The 22,945-nt window shown below is 43.3% G+C and overlaps 1 protein-coding gene across 1 annotated transcript in view; it reads left to right on the top strand.

Moving 5' to 3' along the window:
* Window positions 1–22,945, top strand: part of chchd6b (coiled-coil-helix-coiled-coil-helix domain containing 6b) — a 61,198-nt gene that overhangs the window by 23,635 nt on the left and 14,618 nt on the right. Inside the window, exons 6-7 of the mRNA XM_080782324.1 lie at window positions 7,662–7,732; window positions 18,928–19,063. Coding sequence (XP_080638450.1) covers window positions 7,662–7,732; window positions 18,928–19,063 — 207 coding nt within the window. The remainder of the gene's footprint in view (window positions 1–7,661; window positions 7,733–18,927; window positions 19,064–22,945) is intronic.

The raw sequence follows: 22,945 nt of genomic DNA, 5'->3' as shown, positions 1-22,945 counted from the left end.
TTCTTCGCACATGTGGCTAGGCTTGTTCGATATTGATTTATTTCCATAGATTTTTTTCTATACATTTAAAAATGACCGACTTCAAAGTCTATCCACCTACAGCCATTAAAAACAAATCTAATCGTCTGGATCTTGAGGTCCCCATGGGAACGGCATGGTTCCAATGTGGATCTGTGGCAATCAAAGTAGCCTTCCTCTTCATTTTCACTGGCGTTAAGCTTTCGTCAGTTTGGTGTGTCAGAACCTCAGTGCACAGTGAACAGTACTCATTGGGGCTGATCCGTTTCATAACATGGCAGGTGAATCCATATATTTTCAAATCTCCTGCTGGTAAATGCATTTCTTTATGAATGTAAACATCCTTGTTACCTAATTTGAGTTTCTTACTTGTGGAGTGAGACGTGTGGTACAGTACATATGTACTTTTAGGTGGATGTGGTTGCATCCATCTTTCCATTCTCTTGCTTGCTGTGTGCCCATACACGCCCATACACGCGACATACTGGCGACCCCGCCAATTGATTTGGTGACTCCTTGAAGTTGATAACTTGCGAGATTTCTACACTCAAATGTACAGTATACTTTTTTCATCACTGCGTCTGTTGCCAGCAGCACTGTGGTCTTGTCGCATAAATAAAGAGCTGTTGAAGCTGGTTATTGTGTGCTTTTAAGATTTTTTTATTTTTATTTTTTTTCACTCAAGCTCTGCTGACCGATTCCGCTCCGTAAAAGCCAGCAGTGGAATGATTTAGTAAATGCTATGCTCCCTTTATTTTCCCTTTTTCATTTCACGTTCCACACTTACTGTAGATACCGTAGATGTTATCGAAAGGCGGGATGTGCGACTAAAGGTCAGGACAAAGTGCCTCATGCTTTTAAGCTTGGATTGACAACTAGTAGCGCATCAGAAGCAGGAAAGAGCATGGAGGACAGCAAGGGCAAACAAGAGCGTGAAAAGAAGCAGCTTTTATGGGCATTAAGTGGTGTCGTCGACGTTGAAGAAAAGGATAAAGCAGACATGATGCATAAAGGTTACATTCACTGGCATTATTTTTCTTTACACAAATTTTTACTCAGACCTTCCCTGCAGTATTCAATGCTCAGTGGACCCCCCCCCCCCCCAGCTCCCTCTCCATATTGGCAGTGGAGCCCATCATCTGGGATTCGGGTTGGGGCGAGAGGGGGGGGGGGGGTTACCTTATCTGTTCCAAGGCACTCGCCTCCTCAGTCCTCTGAGTAAACCTTTTACATAGCCAAGTTAAATGGAAGGGCCTCCGTACGCCGCATGGTGAGCAGGACTCCTTCGCCATGCTTGACGGAAAAGGGACTGATTGGTGGAAAGTGGGGGGGGGGGATGGGGGATGGAGGACGCTCTATCTTTCTTTTCTTTTCTTTTTTTTTGTGTCATTTCTTTTCCCCCTCACTCGGAGCTGACCAGAATGTGGATGAGGGGGGCGAAAGAGGGGGGGTGGGGGTGGGGTACTGAGAGAGATAACGTGGCTATATGGACGGTGCATTAAACAGACAATCTGTCCCGAGCCAGCGTCTATCTCTCTCCCTCTCCTGGCTTCATCTCGTCTCTCTTTTTCCATCAGTCGCTCCATTCATTCAGGCCTTGCTTTCATGCCTCCTTCCCTTTCTCCTATCTATCATTCTTCCTTTCACTCTTATACCTGTTGCAAATTCCACTAGGTCTAATAGCCACTTAAAAGCCTGAATACATGAGCATTGATATGTGTGTCACCTTCATAATGGCCAAAGCACAAAGCAACTAATATTCCTCATTTTGGACTCGGATTGAACTTAACCCATTCTGACCGGGCACCCATTTTGGTGTTGGCATCATGTTATGCTTTAGCTATTGAAAAATAGCAGATCTACAAGCTCATATCGCGCCACCGAGTGGCGCGATACGAGCTTGTAGGTCTGCTATTTTTGAAAATTTCGAAGAACGACTGACATTTTTAGAATCTGATCTCAGGTCAGAATGGGTTCATCAGACCAGTGTGTGTCCAGTGGAAAACCTCGTATGAATCTGATCTCAGGTCAGAATGGGTTAAACACATTCATATAGTGACTGACACATAGGATACATCCTGTCACATTGGTAACTAGTTAGGAGAATGCCTTATTAGGTAACACTATAGTGACTATAATGTTTGATGTGTGTCTTGAATCATGCCCCCAATTTCTATAGTAATCTGACCTCTGTAACGGGTGGTCTCAGGCGTGGGGTACCCTACTCATCTAAGGTAGTTTCTATAGTAATCTGACCTCTATAATAGATGGTCTCAGGCGTGGGGTACCCTACTCATCTAAGGTAGTTTCTATAGTAATCTGACCTCTATAATAGATGGTCTCAGGCGTGGGGTACCCTACTCATCTAAGGTAGTTTCTATAGTAATCTGACCTCTATAACGGGTGGTCTCAGGCGTGGGGTACCCTACTCATCCAAGGTTGTTTCTATAGTAATCTGACCTCTGTAACGGGTGGTCTCAGGCGTGGGGTACCCTACTCATCTAAGGTAGTTTCTATAGTAATCTGACCTCTATAATAGATGGTCTCAGGCGTGGGGTACCCTACTCATCCATGGAACCACTTCATATGTACTTCATATTTATGCTTCCTAATTTGGTGATTTCTGAAAATGCGATTTGATCTCAGATGCTTGCAGATGAGACAGAGCTGTTGTGTAGCACTAGCATGCGCCATGCAGGGCTCTCCTTGGCGTTGTTAGTGCAGCAGAGCTGGAGTTGAGGTACAGTATGTGTGTGAAAGCCTTCAGAATGCTGATGCGGTTTATATAACAGTGAATAGCAGTCAGCTCTGCGTCTTTAGACTGACTCACTGGACAGAGCTTGTCTATAAAGCTTTATTGATTTTGTACCCACATACTCAAAAATACATGCATCCAGCACACACACACACACACACACACACACACACACACACACACACACACACACACACACACACACACACACACACACACACACACACACACACTCACACACACTGACACACACACACACACACACACACACACACACACACACACACACACACACACACACACACACACACACACACACACACACACACACACACACACACACACACACGTATGAATGAATTCTGAAGTCTTGATTGAGAAGCCAACATTAAGGCTGGCTAGATTAGAGGGAGAATCCACTGGTAATTGATGTGTGATCATCTCCTGAATCAACATTTAACTGTGGCTTAGCAACCACACCTTCTAGCATATAGGCTGATAACGTGTGTGCGTGTGCGTGTGCGTGTGCGTGTGCGTGTGTGTGTGTGTGTGTGTGTGTGTGTGTGTGTGTGTGTGTGTGTGTGTGTGTGTGTGTGCGCGTGCGACTGTGTGTGTGTGTGTGCGTGCGACTGTGTGTGTTTGTGTGTCATATGTGAAGTCAACAACTGCAGTCCGGTTTTCCAAAGGGATGAAAAGCGATGCAACCCTTACTGTGTTTGTCTAAAGGCTGTAGATACTGATTGAGTCCGCTAGTGAGAGAGACAGACACAGTGTGCATGTGTACATGTGTGTGCCAACTGTCGCGCTACGAAGGTACTGTGATGGAGTGGCTGATTCAATACAGAGCTTTGTAGTCTGTTTCCTGGCACAATCTCTGTCTCTCTGTCTGTCTGTCTGTCTATCTCTCTCTCTCTCTCTCTCTCTCTCTCTCTCTCTCTCTCTCTCTCTCTAGGACTCTCAAACAAGAGAAGGCAAGTTTATTTGTATATCACAACCAGGCCATTCAGAATAACTTACACAAAACAGTGTAGAGCTGAACGAATGCACAGTAGAGTTTGGCCCATATATCGGACATTATTTGGATTTGTTTGACAGCATTGGTATCAGCAATTATGCAATTGTTGATGTGTCCTGATATATCTGATATATATATATATATATATATATATATATATATATATATATATATATGTGTTCTTTTTTTTTTACCTAGTAGATCTACAAGCTCATACCGTTTGAAGATTTCTGAATGATGTACATAATGTTCAAAAAATTGTTTTCTAAATTGATTTCTAATCGTAATCTGTGGTCTGGACTTCGCCATCAGATCCCAAAATCTGACATCAGTTGGGCTCTAATAGGACTCTAATAGAAAATATTATTTTGTTCCTTACAACTGGTGCACAAAATCACAATGCTGCATCTCCTAAATGGACTATGGAGTTGGAAAGCAGACCTGTCCCAGATTACCTGAGAGGTCTGGTTGATTTATTTATTTATGTAGCCGAAGTTCAGAAATGTTTAGCCTACTCTTTATAAACCATCAGTAGTATTTTGAAAGTGTTAAGTTCTGAGAACTGGAGTAATATGATCCACATTCTTGCTCTTAATGAGGATTTGAGCTGCATCCTTCTGAATCAACTGCAGGTGGCTGGTGAGTGGTGACTGATTTTTTTAAGAGACCTTTAAGGACACCATCATTGTAGTACAATAGTCTGGGAGTCCACTGGCAATAAAGGCATGGACATTTTTTTTCAAAAGAGAAAGAAATAAGTACTTTAAACCTTTCACTTCTATCTGCCATCACATACGACACTAACACACAATTTTCCAAGGTATATCCTCCTGTCTCTCTCCATGCCATGCTTCAGCTTCCCCAGTGACTTTGTACACAAGTCTCACTTTGTGACACACTGTAAATCATGTTACACCTCAACCATTTGCAAGGCAAATAATCCTTGGCCTTGTTACTGCTAACTGCTCCTCCTACCCTGGATGGGGTGTGTGAAGTGTTGATTTAACCACCCTGACATCCCTACTTTGGACATGTATAATATAGGCATGTCATTGATGTCCTGTCATTTTCAAAACATTTCAAAACATAGCAGAGCTACAAGTTCAGCTATTTTTGCCGTTCCACAACAAGCACTGTAACTATATATCAGTTACCACTATATAGACCCAGCCACCCATTTAGAACAATTTGTAAAACTATATCTTTATTATAGTTATATAGTGCTTTGTGTTGTTGATGACACTGAACTCTTTGAACTCACTTTTCTGCGTACCGTTGTCAGATCATCCTTTCAGCCACTGCCCTACTTGAAGCCTTTTGGACTGAGCTTTGGCAGACAGTCCAATAAGAGGTTCATTTCACCTCTAAACTAGCATTTAGAATGCCCTATCCTCTGTGATTTTCCCCCTGCCCTCCATCATCCCAGGAACCTTGGGGCTTTAAGCCCCTGTGGGGCCCTTTTCATCTTGGCTCAAACACTCACCATCCCACAAGGATTTCTATCCACTATAACTTTCAACTTTCTGCCAGTATGCCCAGGGATCGCTTGGCCTAAAGCTAAATGCTAAGTCACAAACTTATCATTACACATTCCCAGAGAGACAGTTGAAGTGTATAGCTGGTTTGTCTCCACCAAGAGGACAGACCAGGCCTGTCTCAATGTAAAATAAGGGTCAGCTTAATGCCAGTTATTCAGGGTATCAGTGTTAGTATGATGACATAAATGTTTAAGTGCTAGTTCCAACCTCTTTGACTGTGACCCGTGTTAGACTATGGAAGGATGGAACGACCTGTCTTTTAATTTAATATGAGTTACGCTAGAATGGGTTGTTAGTCCCCTGGAGGTGTGGCCTTTAAGTCCAGTCCAGATACAGCGCCAAAGGGGCGGGGGGGCTTAGCAACAACTGCAGCCAAATCCTGAGTCCTGTCCTGGATAATCCTATATACTGTAACACAGCCACCAAAGCTAACAGGCAGGAATAAACACTTACACCCTTTGGGTTGTTTGGTATTTTCATACAGAAACTTTCCACTGCAAGATGCAACTGGTCAAGTCAAATACAATGTGAACTTTATGAGAAAAAGAGGTTTGCGCATCGGCAATAGTTTTCAGTGTGGAGTGCCAAACCCAAATCCAGTATACAGTACATCAAGAAATAGGAATTTTTAAAAAATCCAAAAAGGTAGCACATCCAAAAATGTAATAAATGGCGGACAAAGTACTCACATTTCCATTTCTTTATTGGCGCACACACCAAAAAGGAACGCTTACGCATTTCATCGGAGCATTCACATCAAGTGAAAGTAAATTTATACAATGTAAACTTTAAAATAGTTTAGGCTCCTCCTTGTTCTGACATTGATTATGTTATTGGAAGCTATTTGTGAGGTTGCCTTTGTGTATTCTGCTCTGTTGAAGGAGTGAGAGACAGGATTATAGTTATACTTACTTACACCTATCGCCCAACCTTGGGCCACGAACAAGAGCTCTCCTGGCATCCTGCAGTCCTGGGCCATTTTCTCCAGCTGTCCCCATGTATGGCCAGATCTCTTCACATCTGCAATCTGCATCTATGTCACGCCACCATGTGTGTCTTGGTCTGCCCCTATTCCTTCTCCCTTGTGGGTTCCAGAACAGGGCATATATTGTGATACTAGATGCGGAGGGTGTGGCCAATCCATCGCCAACGTCTTTGGAGAATTTCTTCTTCCACAGGGTGTTGGTTTGTTCCAGGTTGCTGATTTTGTTAGGAGAGCGGATTCGGAAACAATAAAGGACTGCTTGGTCCTTTAATAATAAAATGACAAGTCCATTCATACACCCACATCTCTGAAAGAGACGTCTCAATGTGCTAATACTATTATGTATTGTGGCTTTAACATCAGTGACTCATGGGCTATAGGCCGGTACCAACCGCTGGATGACCGAAAAGTGCATCATCCCTGACTCCTGATGCTCTCCATTGTCTCTTTTCTGCCCTATCTAAACAAACATTACTGTATGCAGTCAGCCCCTACTTTGTAGTTAACACTGCGCTGTACTGATTATACAGCATACCACTAAAGTTTAGTGCGGTGAAAATTAATGTGCCCTCAGACTTGAAGCCTCAGCTGTGTAGTAATTGCTGCTTAAATGCCACTGTTCCTCACACAAAATAAAACTTTATGGAGGTGCCAAGGGGCCATCTATGATCAGATTTGTTAGCTACGCCATAAGGTTTATAGGTTGCGAAGTTAACGAAAGTGGCATTTCAGATGATGCTTTATGTGTTAAGCCCATTCTAGACGACTTATTACAGCTTGGTATGAGGGTTGACTTCTCAGAAGTCAATAAAACAGTTGACAATCTGGGGATACATGGGGACTTGACTGAAGGTTTTATTTTCACTTTTGAATGTGCTTTTGTTTCTTCGTGACAATATGAACTTGACACTGATTGATTTTAAAAGCCGGGATCTTTATTAACCCATTCTGAACGGGAACCCGTTTTGGTGTTAGCATCATGTTATGCTTTAGCTATTTAAAAATAGCAGATCTACAAGCTCATATCGCGCCACCGAGTGGCGCGATACGAGCTTGTAGGTCTGCTATTTTTGAAAAAATCGAAGAACGACTGACATTTTTAGAATCTGATCTCAGGTCAGAATGGCTTAATCAGACCAGTGTGTGTCCCGTGGAAACCTCGTATGAATCTGATCTCAGGTCAGAATGGGTTAACATATGCCAGCCCTGAACAGCCCATTTTCTAGAGGACATTCATCAAGATCCAACACAAAGAAAATGTAAAGAGTATTACAGTCTGACCTGATATGACTTCCTCTTTCCATCTCTGTCTCTCTCACTCTTTCTCTCTTCCTCCTCTCTTCACACCAGAACCTTGAAAACTACCAGCAGACAGCTGAGCAATACAACGAGGCAGCTACCAAGGCAGAGGCTCACATCCGGTAAGTAATTGCTGTGAATTAGTTATTAGTCTTATAGCACCAATCTCAGGAATGCTTAACCCATTCTGAACGGGAACCCATTTTGGTGTTGGCATCATGTTATGCTTTAGCTATTGAAAAATAGCAGATCTACAAGCTCATAGCGCGCCACCGAGTGGCGCGCTACGAGCTTGTAGGTCTGCTATTTTTGAAAAATCGAAGAACGACTGACATTTTTAGAATCTGATCTCAGGTCAGAATGGGGTTAGTCAGACCAGTGTGTGTCCAGTGGAAACCTCGTATGAATCTGATCTCAGGTCAGAATGGGTTAAAAGAGCTTTTCCGAAAATTGTCACTGCCTTATTACATCCTGAGCCCTTTTATGACTTCATTATACTGATGTACCTTTCCCTGGTGAGTCCAATAGACTCGGGGAAAGATTACTTATGTATTTGCTGAACTGGTGACCGCGCTCCTAAATATTCACCAAATACTATATAAATTCAGAATCATCTCTATTATAAAACTAAAAAATACAATAAATATAATATACATTTTTTTTATAGGGCTTCCCGATATTCGATTTTGTCGATTATAAAACAGTCAACGTCGATGATATAATTATACAGTATGTGACAGGCGTAATCACTTTCACTTTCAAAATCTTTCAAAAAGAGCAGATCTACAAGCTCACACACGATGTGACACGTTATGCAGCTTGTAGATCAGGTATTTTAGCTATACTTTCCCCCCCCCCCACACTCCACATTGAAAAATATATAGATACAGAACAAAGGTTTCTGCCCGACCGACAGCAATGATTGACCACCCCATGAGACTTCAACACAAAACGTCTTGTTATGAAGCTCGTGTGGCAAAACAGAGCTACAAAGTGAAAATGAAAAACAGCATGGCGTTTTGCAAAGAATAGAACGGTCCCCTGTGGGATGGCAGCCGAGTTCTGAACACAACAGCTGTTGGAAAAAAAGGTTTAACCCATTCTGAACGGGAACCCATTTTGGTATTAGCATCATGTTATGCTTTAGCTATTGAAAAATAGCAGATCTACAAGCTCATAGCGCGCCACCGAGTGGCGCGCTACGAGCTTGTAGGTCTGCTATTTTTTGACGACTGACATTTTTAGAATCTGATCTCAGGTCAGAATGGGTTAATCAGACCAGTGTGTGTCCAGTGGAAACCTCGTATGAATCTGATCTCAGGTCAGAATGGGTTAATTCTGATCAGGGTCGGTACCGTGCGAGCACGGACTGTGCCTCCATGGTGCTGCCAATCCACAGCATCCATTCTCACCCCCCATTTGAAAAGCGAGAGCCGGGAGGCTTGGTCAGTGCCCACGTTGTCAGAGTGCCATTCATTCTGTCCCTTTTCCCCCATATACACATGGTGAGTCTTTATCACTAAGCTGGCGGGTGAGAGAAAACGGATTCATTCAGCCTACTGTGTTATTTTCTTTCCTCCTCCGCCTTGAAGATTTGGGCATTGTCACCATATTTCTTTTAAACCATCCTCTAAAACAGTGGTTGTCAAACATTTTCATGTTAAGGATCCGCGAATTGATGTGTTTTTTTAGCACAGACACCCATTTGAAAAGATTTTGTGCCTTACCCCGTAAGAGAATATTTTGTCAACATTTGTTAAGATTTAGCCAACAAATATATCAACATATATGTTACAGTACCATTGGAAAATCGGATTGAAAAAGGAGTGCTCGTTTTCTTCGACGTCGCCACCCGTGCTACAAAACACTCCCAAGCACTCAGCTCATTGGCTAATTGAGTCATGACACGACCAATGAGAGAAGCACTTTCAGTGTTGTTAAGATATCGATGGACTCTGCTGCCCCCCCTGACTCTGCCAGATGGGGGCGGTATTGGGTAACCATGTTCCCCAACACAGCATCCATCTGAGATCGCTCAGGGGATTGAGCTAACACCGAACAGCTCCGGTTCGAACCAATCAGCGTGAGCTAAGGGCGGGATATGTGCGCAACCGGATGTGACGCTATATAGACACGTCAATATGATTGGTTGTGTTTGCACGCCCACACGGTGATAGACATACGGTCCCATCCAATCATCTACCAAGTTGAAGGCTGTTCCTTGAAAAAAAGGAACAGCCCTGTCATCGAATTTGCTCCCGAGATCCCAGATCCCAATAAGCTGTGAAACAGATTTGTGTAGCAAGCTTCTTGGATCTGGCAGAGTCAGGTTACCCACACCCTCCCTCCATTCAAAACCTAACAAACAAGCATGGATTAACGTGACTGACAGTACTACCAGTACCCGTAACAGAACAGAAGTGTCATGTCTTAAGGGAAAACAAAAGAGACGTCAAAAGAATATAATAGAACTGAGTGGGCGGGAAAACAAAGGGTGCCTATAAAGTGTGACAGAAGATTATGTACTCAAAGAAACGGCACAGACTGCCGCCGAATTCATGGTAGAATCCATGATGTAAACGGGTGCAGTACTTATTTAGACAGTTTTTGGTTTAGACTAGTCATTGGTTAGACCAGTCATTAGTCCTACATCTACAACCTATCTCAAACCCTCACCCTAAACCTAACCTCCCACGGGGCAGCACACCTAAACCTAACCTTAACCCATGTCTAACCAATGACTAGTCTAAACTAAGTATGCACCCCGATGTAAACAACATGCATCAGGTGAAAGCCACGAGAAAAGTGAGAAGCATCTTAGAAGCCTGCAAGGAGCACTGACAGTTGACACAGTTCCTTGTTCGCCAAGAGGCTAACATGGTATGTGAAATATGCATGTTAAAACCCAACCCTGGGTGTTGTTACTTTGCTTAGTAGTTTCCAAATATGTCTAGTACTATAGTTAAACTACTAGGTAACCAGAAGAGTGGACACATGAGAAGCCTGTGTGCTTTGGAAAATGGTTTGCATGTGCAATAAGGTAAAGTATACATGATTTGAACGTGCTTGTTGAACATTTTACTTTTTCCAGGTTAACCATGTATACTTTACATTAATTAATGCGATTTTCCAATGCACACTTTTATTATAGGCTTTTTCAAACAATTGCTTTTTTCAAACAATTGCCAATTTCAAACCGCAAAACATACACGGTACATATCTGCTTGGTATATGGTTGAAACATTGCATTTCCTTGTGAATATAGTATAATTAGGACTTGTTACGACCATATTACAGTAAGTGGAATGCAGGTGTAAGACCTGTTGTGTTTGTACTGTGCATTGTTATTGTATATGGTTTATATAGTCTGAAATCTCACCTCTTCAGACTCCATTTTGGACAGTAGCACTTGCACTAGCCTTGACGACCTCACAGGCATATGCAAAGGCTAAACTTATGTAATTTAGATTTATAATTTAGCATTTTATTACATTTATAATTCAGCATTTCATGTAGACCTAGCACGTAGCACTCTATTATGTATTTACTTAGCTTCACTAAGGGGGGTATATGATGCATACTGTAGGTAATGACCACAGTCTCCATGCCTCCGGTGGTCCAATTTATGTCCCGCTTACCTTGGTGCCTGCATAATTTTACTGCAGACAAAATTCAACTCAAGCGAGATATATATATATACACGCACGCACGCATGCACGCACGCACGCACGCACGCACGCACGCACGCACGCACGCACGCACGCACGCACGCACGCACGCACGCACGCACGCACGCACGCACGCACGCACGCACGCACGCACACACACACACACACACACACACACACACACACACACACACACACACACACACACACACACACACACACACACACACACACACACACACACACAGACACACACACAGACACAGACACACAGACACACTTTATACATAGGCAACACAAACTTGCAACTCTCCTCTCTATCTCTTTCACACACACATACACACTTTGTATTCAGGCAGCCATGTGCTCATCATGTTCTGTCAGTATGTGGGCAATGTTTCATTGTGCCGTGGTCACGCTGTCATTTCACACTACACTGACCACCCAGTAATTATCCCATTCTGACCTGAGATCAGATTCATACGAGGTTTCCACTGGACACACACTAGTCTGATTAACCCATTCTGACCTGAGATCAGATTCTAAAAATGTCAGTCGTTCTTCGATTTTTCAAAAATAGCAGACCTACAAGCTCGTAGCGCGCCACTCGGTGGCGCGCTATGAGCTTGTAGATCTGCTATTTTTCAATAGCTAAAGCATAACATGATGCTAATACCAAAATGGGTTCCCGTTCAGAATGGGTTATTCTATTTACTGACGACTGCAGGCAGGGAGCACAGCACAGCTAGCTCTACACAAGTCTTAACTATCTCTTTCACTTATTTTTCTCCTGCATATACCGACTCATTTTCTTTTGTGCCCTCATCTTTCTTATTTATTTGCCGTTTCTCTATTATGTCTGGTTCCCTCTGCTCTCCCTATCCTGCTATTGATTGTTCTCGCTTCCTCGCTTTCCATACTCCTGCTGCTCCTGGCTCACTTTTACACCTAGTCCCCTCTTCCTTTTCTTTTAACCTTATTTGAATACAAAAAATACCATACTTTAGCTTGTAATGGTTACATATTCGTTGATATCTTACGTATGTCTTTTGAGAGCGAGAAAGGTAAGGGTAAACTCGTGCCCTGCCGACCTCCGTCATTGGTGGATGTTTGTGTGAGAGTGTGTGTGAGAATCAGCCCGCTAATTTGAATGACAGGGGGCCCCATATGTGTCCAAATTGACATTCAATTAATAAAGTCGTTGGAGCATGCAGCCAAGGCCAGTCAACCTGCTGATCTCCAGCTATCCTATGAAAGTAATACAAACTAAAGAGACCAACATGGTAGGACCAGTTATCTGCGTCGCATCGTGACACGTTGTGAGCTTGTAGATCAGCCATTTTCAAATAGCCAATAGGTTGTGCTCGTGTGACATGGTCGATTGGCTTGTTTCTGATCTGGTTACTCATACCTCTCATAAAGTCTAGCACCATTTGTCTGGTTGTAACAATTAGTGAGCCGGGCTGCTAGCGTACTGTAAAGTAGATTCTCACGTTGTCCTCCAAAAGCACTGGAAGGCTAGTCATTATCAGAGACAGTACCTGCAGTCACATAGAGTCATTAAGCCTCTCTGCATCTCTAACTGAAACTGTGTAGTGTGTACTGTTGTCTCTCTGACGCACACACAAGGATATCGACGCTGTCGAGTGGAAACTGTGTATGTACAAAGGTTGAACTGTTACTTCTCAGGAGATTTAAAAGGAACGTACTGAGCCCAGGTGTAGCTCAAATTAAATAATACGATGTTGAGGCCGCATTTTTATAGTATTTTGTGAGCCCGATCTCACCCAAACACCCCAAAGGAAACCCCCAAACCCATACATATTGCACCTACACAGGTTTGACCACGACGGAGGGGTGGCTTTTCACTAGTATTGTATGTATGGAATTGCCAATCCGTGCTATTTCACCGTGTTTGGGTGAGTTCTTGTTTGACATTATTTATTGGGTTACAACTCAGACAGGGCCGAGTCTGCTCTACTGAACTTCACAACGTTCGACATGGGAACTCGCTCGCTTTAGCTCACTCGGTGGTGTGTCTCGTGGCTCAAGTTCGGTAGAGACGGCGCCCCTCCGTCACAGTCTACGGGGAGGATTTCAGTGTAATATGTACGGATTTTGGGGTTTTCTAGGCGTGTATATGTACAGAAATGCCAATCCGTGCTATTTCACCGTGTTTGGGTGAGACCGGGTTGCCACGAAATATAACTCGCTCCCACATTTTAACCCATTCTGAACGGGAACCCGTTTTGGTGTTAGCATCATGTTATGCTTTAGCTATTGAAAAATAGCAGATCTACAAGCTCATAGCGCGCCACCGAGTGGCGCGCTACGAGCTTGTAGGTCTGCTATTTTTGAAAAATCGAAGAACGACTGACATTTTTAGAATCTGATCTCAGGTCAGAATGGGTTAATCAGACCAGTGTGTGTCCAGTGGAAACCTCGTATGAATCTGATCTCAGGTCAGAATGGGTTAAAGCTTAGGTTAATGGTTTTCATTGGTTAAATAGTTATAAAACCCACAGGCAGTATAGTGTAATTGTTGGCGATATAAAGAGACTTGCGATGGGAGTGTGTTACCGACCCACCCGCTCCATGAAGAGCGCATCTCGCCCGGCATCGGCAACAAGCTCGCCGCAACTTCTCCTGATTGAAAAGTTATCAGCACGACACGCAAACACGCATGCACACACGCAGGCTTATCTTGTTCCCACGTGTCACCTGTTTTAATGAAACACTCTCCTTATCCCTTCCCATCTCTCCCCCTAGAATCCCACTGAGGGAGTTCAGTGGGGATCAATCAGCTAGACTAACAGAGTGTGAATTGTTCTCCTGCACCCCTATCTCTCCTCCGGCACTCAACCTGTCAGCGTATGACAGCGTAGAAGATACAGTATATGTGCGAAACTCTGTCTGTCTTCGGCCCACGGCATGAACTTGTTTTTTGATTCTTGAGACAGACAGAGATACTTCATATATCGTTTCCGGGGAGTTGAGATTGAACTCTGTTCTGGAGCTTTGAGATGATGTTGTTCTGATGAAGCTCATTATTTTGAGTCTGTCGTGAAAGAAATTAATGGCATTTTAATGATCATAATTATTGCTGTTACATTACAGCAATCTCAGCAGTCAGAAACTTTGCTAAATAACGTCAGTCTGAAGACATACTGTAAGGCTTTCCGCGGTAGGTACAGTATGTAGTTCTGTGTAGGTCCTGCATGTGCTGTAAGATTTCAAAAAGCTTTAATGGGGGGAGCCTGGGGAGGGAATAGTTTCCGTTGTGGGTGCATCATCGAAGCTTCATGAGGTCTTGTACTATGCAAGAGACATGCTCTGTCACTCCCTTTGATCTCACCCTGTCCATGACATCTTTGATCCTCTCCTCCCTTTCCCTCCACTCAGAGTAATATTAAAATCCATCGCCACATCCCCCTTATCATCCCCCTTATCACCCACATTAATAACCTCTACCAACCTGTTCTCACAGCGGGTCTGTATGATAATGTCAGAGAAATCATGGCACCCTTTTCCACAAGTTTCCTACAAATTAACTGCAGCAGTATCTTGTGCATGAGCCTTTTAACTTTTGAATCTTATAAAAAATCACACACGTGTGAGTGTGCAACTCACACGTGTGGGGGTCCCCGGGGGGTCCCCGTAACTTCCAACCCCACAGGAACACACCCAGGGTGCTGCCCCGATTCCGGAGAGCCGCCCCGCGTCCGAAACGGTCGAGAAATGACAGAGTTACTGTGTGTGGAAATTAGCGGAACAACTCTCTCTCTCTCCATCCATCTCTCATGCACGCTCCACATTGTAATTAGCAGGCAACAGTGCAACACGATATATCTCTGTTTCTAGCACAACAGTGCCACTTTTGCCCCTATTGGTACCCTAAACATACTAGGGACATAGGGACGGACATAGGGACATAGGGAGGGACGGACATTGCTATTCCTCAAAAAGGTTGCCATAACCCAAAAGTTATCTATATAACTAGCTAATGTTTTTTTCTAATCAGAGCTCAGCTCACCTTTCATTTCTGTCAAACCAGGCAGTGAACGCAGATTAGCAGAGGCAATTTTATGCTTCGGATTCCATTATTAATGTTTCTCTTGTTAAATAGAGAAAAGGATGCTTTTTTTCCTAACAGGATCTGGGATTAGTACCTCGGGGCTGTTGTTGCAGTTATCTTTTACTCCGAGGGAGTGATTAAGAATGGCCTTCAACTTTTGAGGCGTGAAGTCTTGCATCAAGCACTGATATAATTGTAATCAAGTGAATGAAGCTGGTGGCAGCTGCCACTATACGGTAGCATTTTGACATTTCAACACAACACCTCTGCACCATGTGGGTGACTTCATTCTCTCCTTCCAATCCTTTCCGCAGGCTACATTTTTCATTGGGACCTTATTCAGGAAATTAGTTTTGGATGTACCTAATCACCATCATCATTATTATCATCATCACCACCACAGCAGAACAGCTATTTACAGCCTGCGTATTCATTTCATATCACTCTGACAGAGGGTGCCTTTTGTTCATTCCATTCGTTGGACAGAAGTGCTGAATCACGTACAGGCCTCCATATACAGCAGCACCTTGTCAACTCACCTTCTAATGTAGGACGGTCCAGAGTCAGACTGAGTGGGGGTGAACCACTAACATTCACCCTGTGTTCACCCTGTAAACCAGTGATGTGACAATACAGTGAATTCAGATTCTGCGTTTTCTCAGCACTCAATGCATGTCATACGTCAGCAAATACTGGCGTATTGGGATGAATGTTTGCTGAATGAGTTTTCTGTTTGACATTTGGGTTATTGTCGGTCTGTCTCTTGGATTGCAGTTCATTCTGTCACCACCAGTGATTTATGTGATCCTATTGTTCACATATCCACAGATTCACTGTAGATTTTCTATAGCCCTGTTAAGCAGCACATACACTTATCCTGTGGACATTCAATGATACACTTATCCTGTGGACATTCAATGATAAGGACCCTTTCATTTTACACGGAGCATATTTAAAGAAAACATTACTTACACACAAGTACACATACACTCCCCCCCACACCCCCCCTCTCTTTCTCTCTCTCTCTCTCTCTCTCTCTCTCTCTCTCTCTCTCTCTCTCTCTCTCTCTCTCTCTGCCTCCATTACACACCCACACACAGTGTATATTTGTCATTGCAGTCAGGGACTACTGAGCTCATTCATATGTGAAGGATGCATGCTTCTATAATTGCTGTGAGGGGTTGCAGGAGGGCAGCTGTGTGTGTGTGTGTGTGTGTGTGTGTGTGTGTGTGTGTGTGTGTGTGTGTGTGTGAGAATGTCAAGCAGTCACTTTGCTAGAATAGACAGGAATGCCCCATCCCATCAAATGAAGCAATGTCTCTCCTTGTCAAATTGATCTATCTCTCTCTCTCTCTCTCTCCCTCTCCCCCTCACTCCCTCTGTCTGCCCCCGCGCACACACACACACGCGCGTGCACACACACACACACACACACACACACACACACACACACACACACACACACACACACGTACAGGGGCAGCCTTAAGGATTGGAAGGCCCTGTTCATGACGTCATAATTTTAATAATTAATAATGTGTATTATCGGACTTCAAAGCACACACACACACACACACACACACACACACACACACTTTAACAATCAAGCAGCTAAAGTGGTCACTTGTGTATTGTTGTATTACAAATCTATTCTCAACAGAGGTTGTGTCTGAGCAGTAAAGAACAAAGTACAACATTGTGTGCAGCCTGAAAAATGACAAGGATTTTCATAATTATATTCATTAATTATTCAATCGTTCCAGTAGTTACTTCTTAATGAGGATCTTTGTGCATTTTTTTTTATGCATACAAAAATGCAACACACACGTCCTTTGCAATACATCCACAATAACCTCTGATAGGAACCACAAATGCACAAAGATCCTCATTAAGAAGTAACCACTGGACTGATTGAATAATTCATGAATATAATTATATATATATATATATATATATATATATATATATATATATATATATATATATATATATATATATATTTATTGCTTTAGTGTCTCTGTGAGTCTGTGTATGTTTCCACATGCACATGTGTGTTCCTTCCTATCCTGCCAATTGTGAGTTCTGTCACAACAAAGGTAAATTAGCCCAAGCAACAGAGCACTCAAGGATTACGCTCTTGTAGGATTAGCATTCAATACCTGTGTGTGTATGTGTGCATACCGTACGTGTGTGTGTGTGTGTGTGTGTGTGTGTGTGTGTGTGCGTGCACTTGCATGCATGTGTGTTTATGTGCGCTCATGTATTGTATGGTGTGCAAAAGATAAGAAAGAAAAGAGTTAGTTTGACATTGACTCCTAAGCTGCTTTGTCGATGCATAATTCATCCGTCTCCATGGGGTGCAATTTAAAGCCTTAAAATAATATTGTTACCTTTCCAAATGCTCTATAAACAAAACAAACCACAAACTATCCATAAGTGTATATTTACATTCTTCACACATTCTGTGACACAAACCAGCTATTCCCTTGGTTGTTGTTACCTTTTTAGCTAAGCTCAAATAAGTGTTTATGTACATTCAATCAAAACCCTCAGGAGCTTGATATCATACTGTCAGTTCAAATCAAATTCTCCTTATTTTCATGATACATAACACCAGGATTCTGAGTTTTCTTTCTTTATACATTGATGATGGGGTTATACAATTTGCTAGCTAAACTGCAGCCAAAAAGGGATTAAAATATATTTGATGGATGCTCGATCTGTCCATTTATGACATTAAGTTTCATTAAGTGAAATAAATTCCCGGAATGTCTGTCTCTCCTTCTCATATCTGGAGAACCATTCATCCGGTCGACTACCCAGTAACACTTGGCAGGTGTATTGCTGAGGACCCAAGGAAGTGCAGTGTCGATTGTGAAGTCGAGCGGATGAGTGGTTCCCCAGAACTGGCCACTGCTCTGCAGAGGCACGTGTTCCGAATACTCTAATATAAATAAGAACAATAGCAGAACATGGTCAATCTACAAGCTTCACAACGTGTTGCGTTTGCAACGTGTTGTGAGCTTGTTGATCAGCAATTTTTGGTGAAAAGATTGGGTCTTGGCTCTTGGGAGGGGGGGGTCATCTCAGAGTCAAGGGGTACCCAGAATACTTCATAATATTTGGAATTGATCATCAATATTATTTAAATGTAACTACTTAATGCTCATACATAGTCTGGATTTACGGTGGTTAGGTGACCACCGAACTACAACATGACGTCACGAGCCACGGTGAAGAGCAAACCACCGCCACCACTCCAGCCCATCTCTCTGTTTTTACTCACCACCGCTCAATGTTATTTCAGCTCCGGTGGTCAGCTCACCACTGGAGCGGTGGTCACCTCATCACCGAAAATCCAGACTATGAATAGGCCTTTAGACTACATAACTACTTGGAACTTAATCAAACGGACGAGAGTTGCACTGTACTGTACACGGTGCATTCTTTTTCAATCTACACGGGATCTCTTTGCCAAAAAGAGCTGATCTACAAAAGCTCAAAGCGTTCAGTGTGGGCGGTGTGACAGTGTGAATGTCAGACTGATATACTATACCTCTGTGCTCCCGTCCAGGCCCCGGCACACAGAGACTGTGTGCACGGAGCTGCAGGGCCGTGTGCTGCAGTGCTACAGAGACAACCCACAGCAGTCCCTCCTGTGCTCCGGCCTGGCCAAGCAGTACATGTCCTGCATCCAGCAAGCCAAGAAGGTACTGTGTGTGCGTGTGCGTGTGCGTGTGTGTGTGTGTGTGTGTGCGTGTGCGTGTGCGTGTGCGTGCGTGTGCGTGTGTGCCTTTAAACGGCAATTGAGCACAAATGCTATTATTGTATTCTACTTTGACTCAATCACCTTGTTCGGTTTTCCTCTTTTGCTTAATATTTACCGGTATGCTCTGTCGTACGATGCTGTCGTGTGATGAAAATAGGCAATCTACTGTACTCAGTACTGATATACTCTAGCTCCTGTTGGCAAACATCTGCAGTTGAATGGGCCATGCACTGTCATACTGTAGGTGGAAAGCTGACTGACCATCGGATAGCAGCAGGCTGGTGGAGAGGAGGTAGCGCTCATGGTTAACTGCTAGGAGGGGTAGCGGGGACCTATTTTAAAATGCAATACAGAGGTAGTGCTCACAGTACATTTACATTACATTTACTACCGCTGCATGTGTGCTCAAAATGCAGACACAAAGCATGGGACTGAGCGCGTTTGAGGGTCGGCTTGGCACTTTTTGGCACATTTTGTTGCCCCCCTCGGCTTGTTGCCCTACTCACTGCGCGTATAGGTATAGAGCGCCGCAGGCCCGCCCCCTTTCAGAAAAGCGAGTGGCCCAGGAAATGAAACCCCAATGCATTCTTCCATTGGCACTTCTAATATAATTTATTTAAAGACGGTTACGCCGCGGACAAAGCCAATTCGGATCGTGACGAATCATGATAATGAACACAATGTTTTGGGCCGATCAAATAATTTATAAGACGAAAAACAAAACAAATAGTGTTGTCTCCTGACTTTCTTTTCTTCTTTCTAATGATTTGATCGGCCCAAAACATTGTGTTCATTGTCATGACGTGGCGAACGTGGCTAAGTCGCTGGATTTTTATTCATTAATTATTTTCTTCTGCAACACAAGGCATTCTTTAATTCTGATTAAAACAGGCAAATTTGAGGCAGGGGTTGTGAGGGAGAGAGAGAACTAGAACAAGAGGGGAGAGAGAGAGCATGAGGGGAAGAGTATAAATCCACAGCTTCACCAGAACATACCCGTCTCTCTCTGAATGACGACAGGGGAGCGATAGCATTGAGAACTTGGCTGCTGTTCTCGGTGGCAGTTTGCCAACCAGAACAGGCTCAGAGCCCATGCTCTCCTTTGGGTCTTATAGGTTCTCACCCCAGAACCATCCATTCACCTCCTCCGACACGGGACAGGACAGGGTTTTGACTGACGCTGATGAACGAGGTTGAATCCTGCCAGTGTCTATGACAGGAGTCTATGGCTGGCTTTGATGGAAGATTGAGAATGAAGGTTATAGATTTCAGTGTCTGGTCCCTGCAACCAAGAGGAGGAATGACTGAACTGCAATGACTTGCTGAATATTACTTTTCTTTTTCCAGAAGATTTCGTTAAAGGGACACTTCACCCTTTTTGCAAAAAAATATATGTTAATAACGTTTAGAAGCTTTAGAACACTTTCCTGGGGGTCTTTGTGTGTGTAATATGTGGTTTTAGATATTTTAGATTGTAGCAGTGAGCCTGTTGTCTCTGACGTCATGGACACTGGTCTCACTACCTTCCTGGACTACAATTCCCATAATTCTTTGGTGCACTGCTCCTCCTTGTGGATAGGGGGAGAGCTGTCTTACTGAGACAACATGTAGTCCAGGAAGGAAGTGAGCCCAGTGTCCATGACATCAGAGACACTGGGCTCACTGCTACAATCTAAAATATCTAAAACCACATATTACACACATAAAGACCCCCAGGAAAGTGTTCTAAAGCTTCTAAACGTCATTAACATACATTTTTTTGCAAAAAGGGTGAAGTGTCCCTTTAAGAGTCTGTGCCTTTTTTTTATTTTTAAATGCTTATCTCGTTGTAGAAGCAAACTTGTGATCTGAAACATTTTATCTATCTTTCTTGAGCTATAATCTGACAGAGATTAATCTCACTATCCAAGAGGGACCGGCAGCATTCGTTTTAAAGGCTGTTCGATTTTCAAGTTGACATTTAAGTGTTCTGAAGAGTTCTCCATCCTGCATGAGCTCAATCTCAAAGGCTTTTGAGACCGTAATTTAAACATCACGGATGTTTCTTCTAGATGTACCTTTTGAAGATAAGATAATATAAGACTTCATATTTCTAGATCATATGACACAATCTTGCCTTCATTATGTCTGTTATCATCAGGGAGGCATTTGTTGACGTTCATCCCTGGCCCATCACAACAGAATATAACAATAATTAGAATAAGAAATCAGAAATAACAATAATCAAAAATAGTGAAAAAGCATATCTACATACCGTAAAACAACAACAACGCTGTTTCTTGTGCAATTAAATGTTATTATGGTACACAACATGAATTATTATAGATGTGGACATTTTCAGCTAGATTCACCGCTGAGTGAACGAACGGCCTGTATGTCAAAACAGTTTGAGCACATTGAAGTGAAGTTGATGATTTAGACTGAGAGCACTAATGGAAGGAACACAAGTGGAGCTGCCACTGCTGGTTCCTGATCAGGCTTAATGATAACGAATGACTGGGCTGTTCGGGGACCCCTCTGGACACGTGGGCAGCTGTCCAGTCTGCCTGTCTATAAATGGATCTGACAGTGCCAGCCGCTTGGCAGAGTATTGGGCCTGGACTTTAACAAGGAAAGTTTCACTGTTCCTGGCTGAGTGCCAACAGAGAGCAGTTTTACTGATGACAGAACATTGGACCGACGGATTCCTCTTTTTGGGTGTTCTTTTTTGGGTCCATTAATGAATTAATTAATTAAGTAGCCGTGTAATAAGCGGGATAATATACAACGTGCCGGTTGTTGTTGATAAATAACCCCTGACAGGATGATTAAACCTCTGTGTTTAATCATCCTTGCTTCCCTTACATACCATCTCTGTCTCTGTCTCTGTCTCTCTCTCGCTCTCTCTCTCTCTCTCTCTCTCTCTCTCTCTCTCTCTCTCTCTCTCTCTTGAAGTTCACCTAACACACAGTGGCACAGCCCTTCTACCTGTCACTCATAAGGTCTTTTATGTGTTATGACACACACGCACACACACACACACACACACACACACACACACACACGCACTCGCACACGCACACGCACACACACACACACACACACACACACACACACACACACACACACACACACAATCCTTTTCACACATTATGAGCTCTGCCACCTACAAAAGACGGCTACTTAAAGATATTCCTTCACACCCTCTGCTCCCCTATCACTCCCAGTTTCTCTCCTCCGTCAGGTTGGGTCATTGTCATGCATATGGAGACCTTCAGTGTGTGTGAGGGGGCACGAGAAAATGTCAGCGCATCGAGACCCTGCCTTATCACGGAGCTTCGCCCATGAGGTCTTTGTCTGTCTTTGGTGTGACGTAAGACATGTATTATCTCCATAAGCAGCCAGTTAAAGGAAAGGAACGTGTCCTCTGCATTGAGCCCTATAGCAGTGATTCCCAGGCATCTGCTCTACCTTCTGGTGGAACAATTGTGTGCATTACGGAGGTAGAAAGAAAAGAATGGAGAACGATTGGGAAATTGGGCATGAAAAGAACAAGGACTGACAGATACAGAGATCTACTGTACCTTGTACAGTGTACTGTACTTTCATGGGTATAAAAAGGTAGACAGACAGAGATCTGTATGACAGACAGACGGGTACTCTGACATGTAATGGCCTGTGACACTATGACTCAGACTTAACTCCAGATGTGAGGGCCTCATCATAGCGTCCCAAACCTCTAGCCTAAAAATAAATGGTAATGGATGATACCATGTTTATCACAGGATGCAGAGATCATTTGTAGTGGTTTGTGTGACTCTAGAAGTAGAAGCAAAAAGTGCGA

Source organism: Protomyctophum bolini (assembly GCF_963924005.1).
Source record: "Protomyctophum bolini genome assembly, chromosome: 2".
NCBI classification, from domain to species: Eukaryota; Metazoa; Chordata; class Actinopteri; order Myctophiformes; family Myctophidae; genus Protomyctophum; species Protomyctophum bolini.
This window is presented reverse-complemented; position numbering and strand designations above follow the sequence as displayed.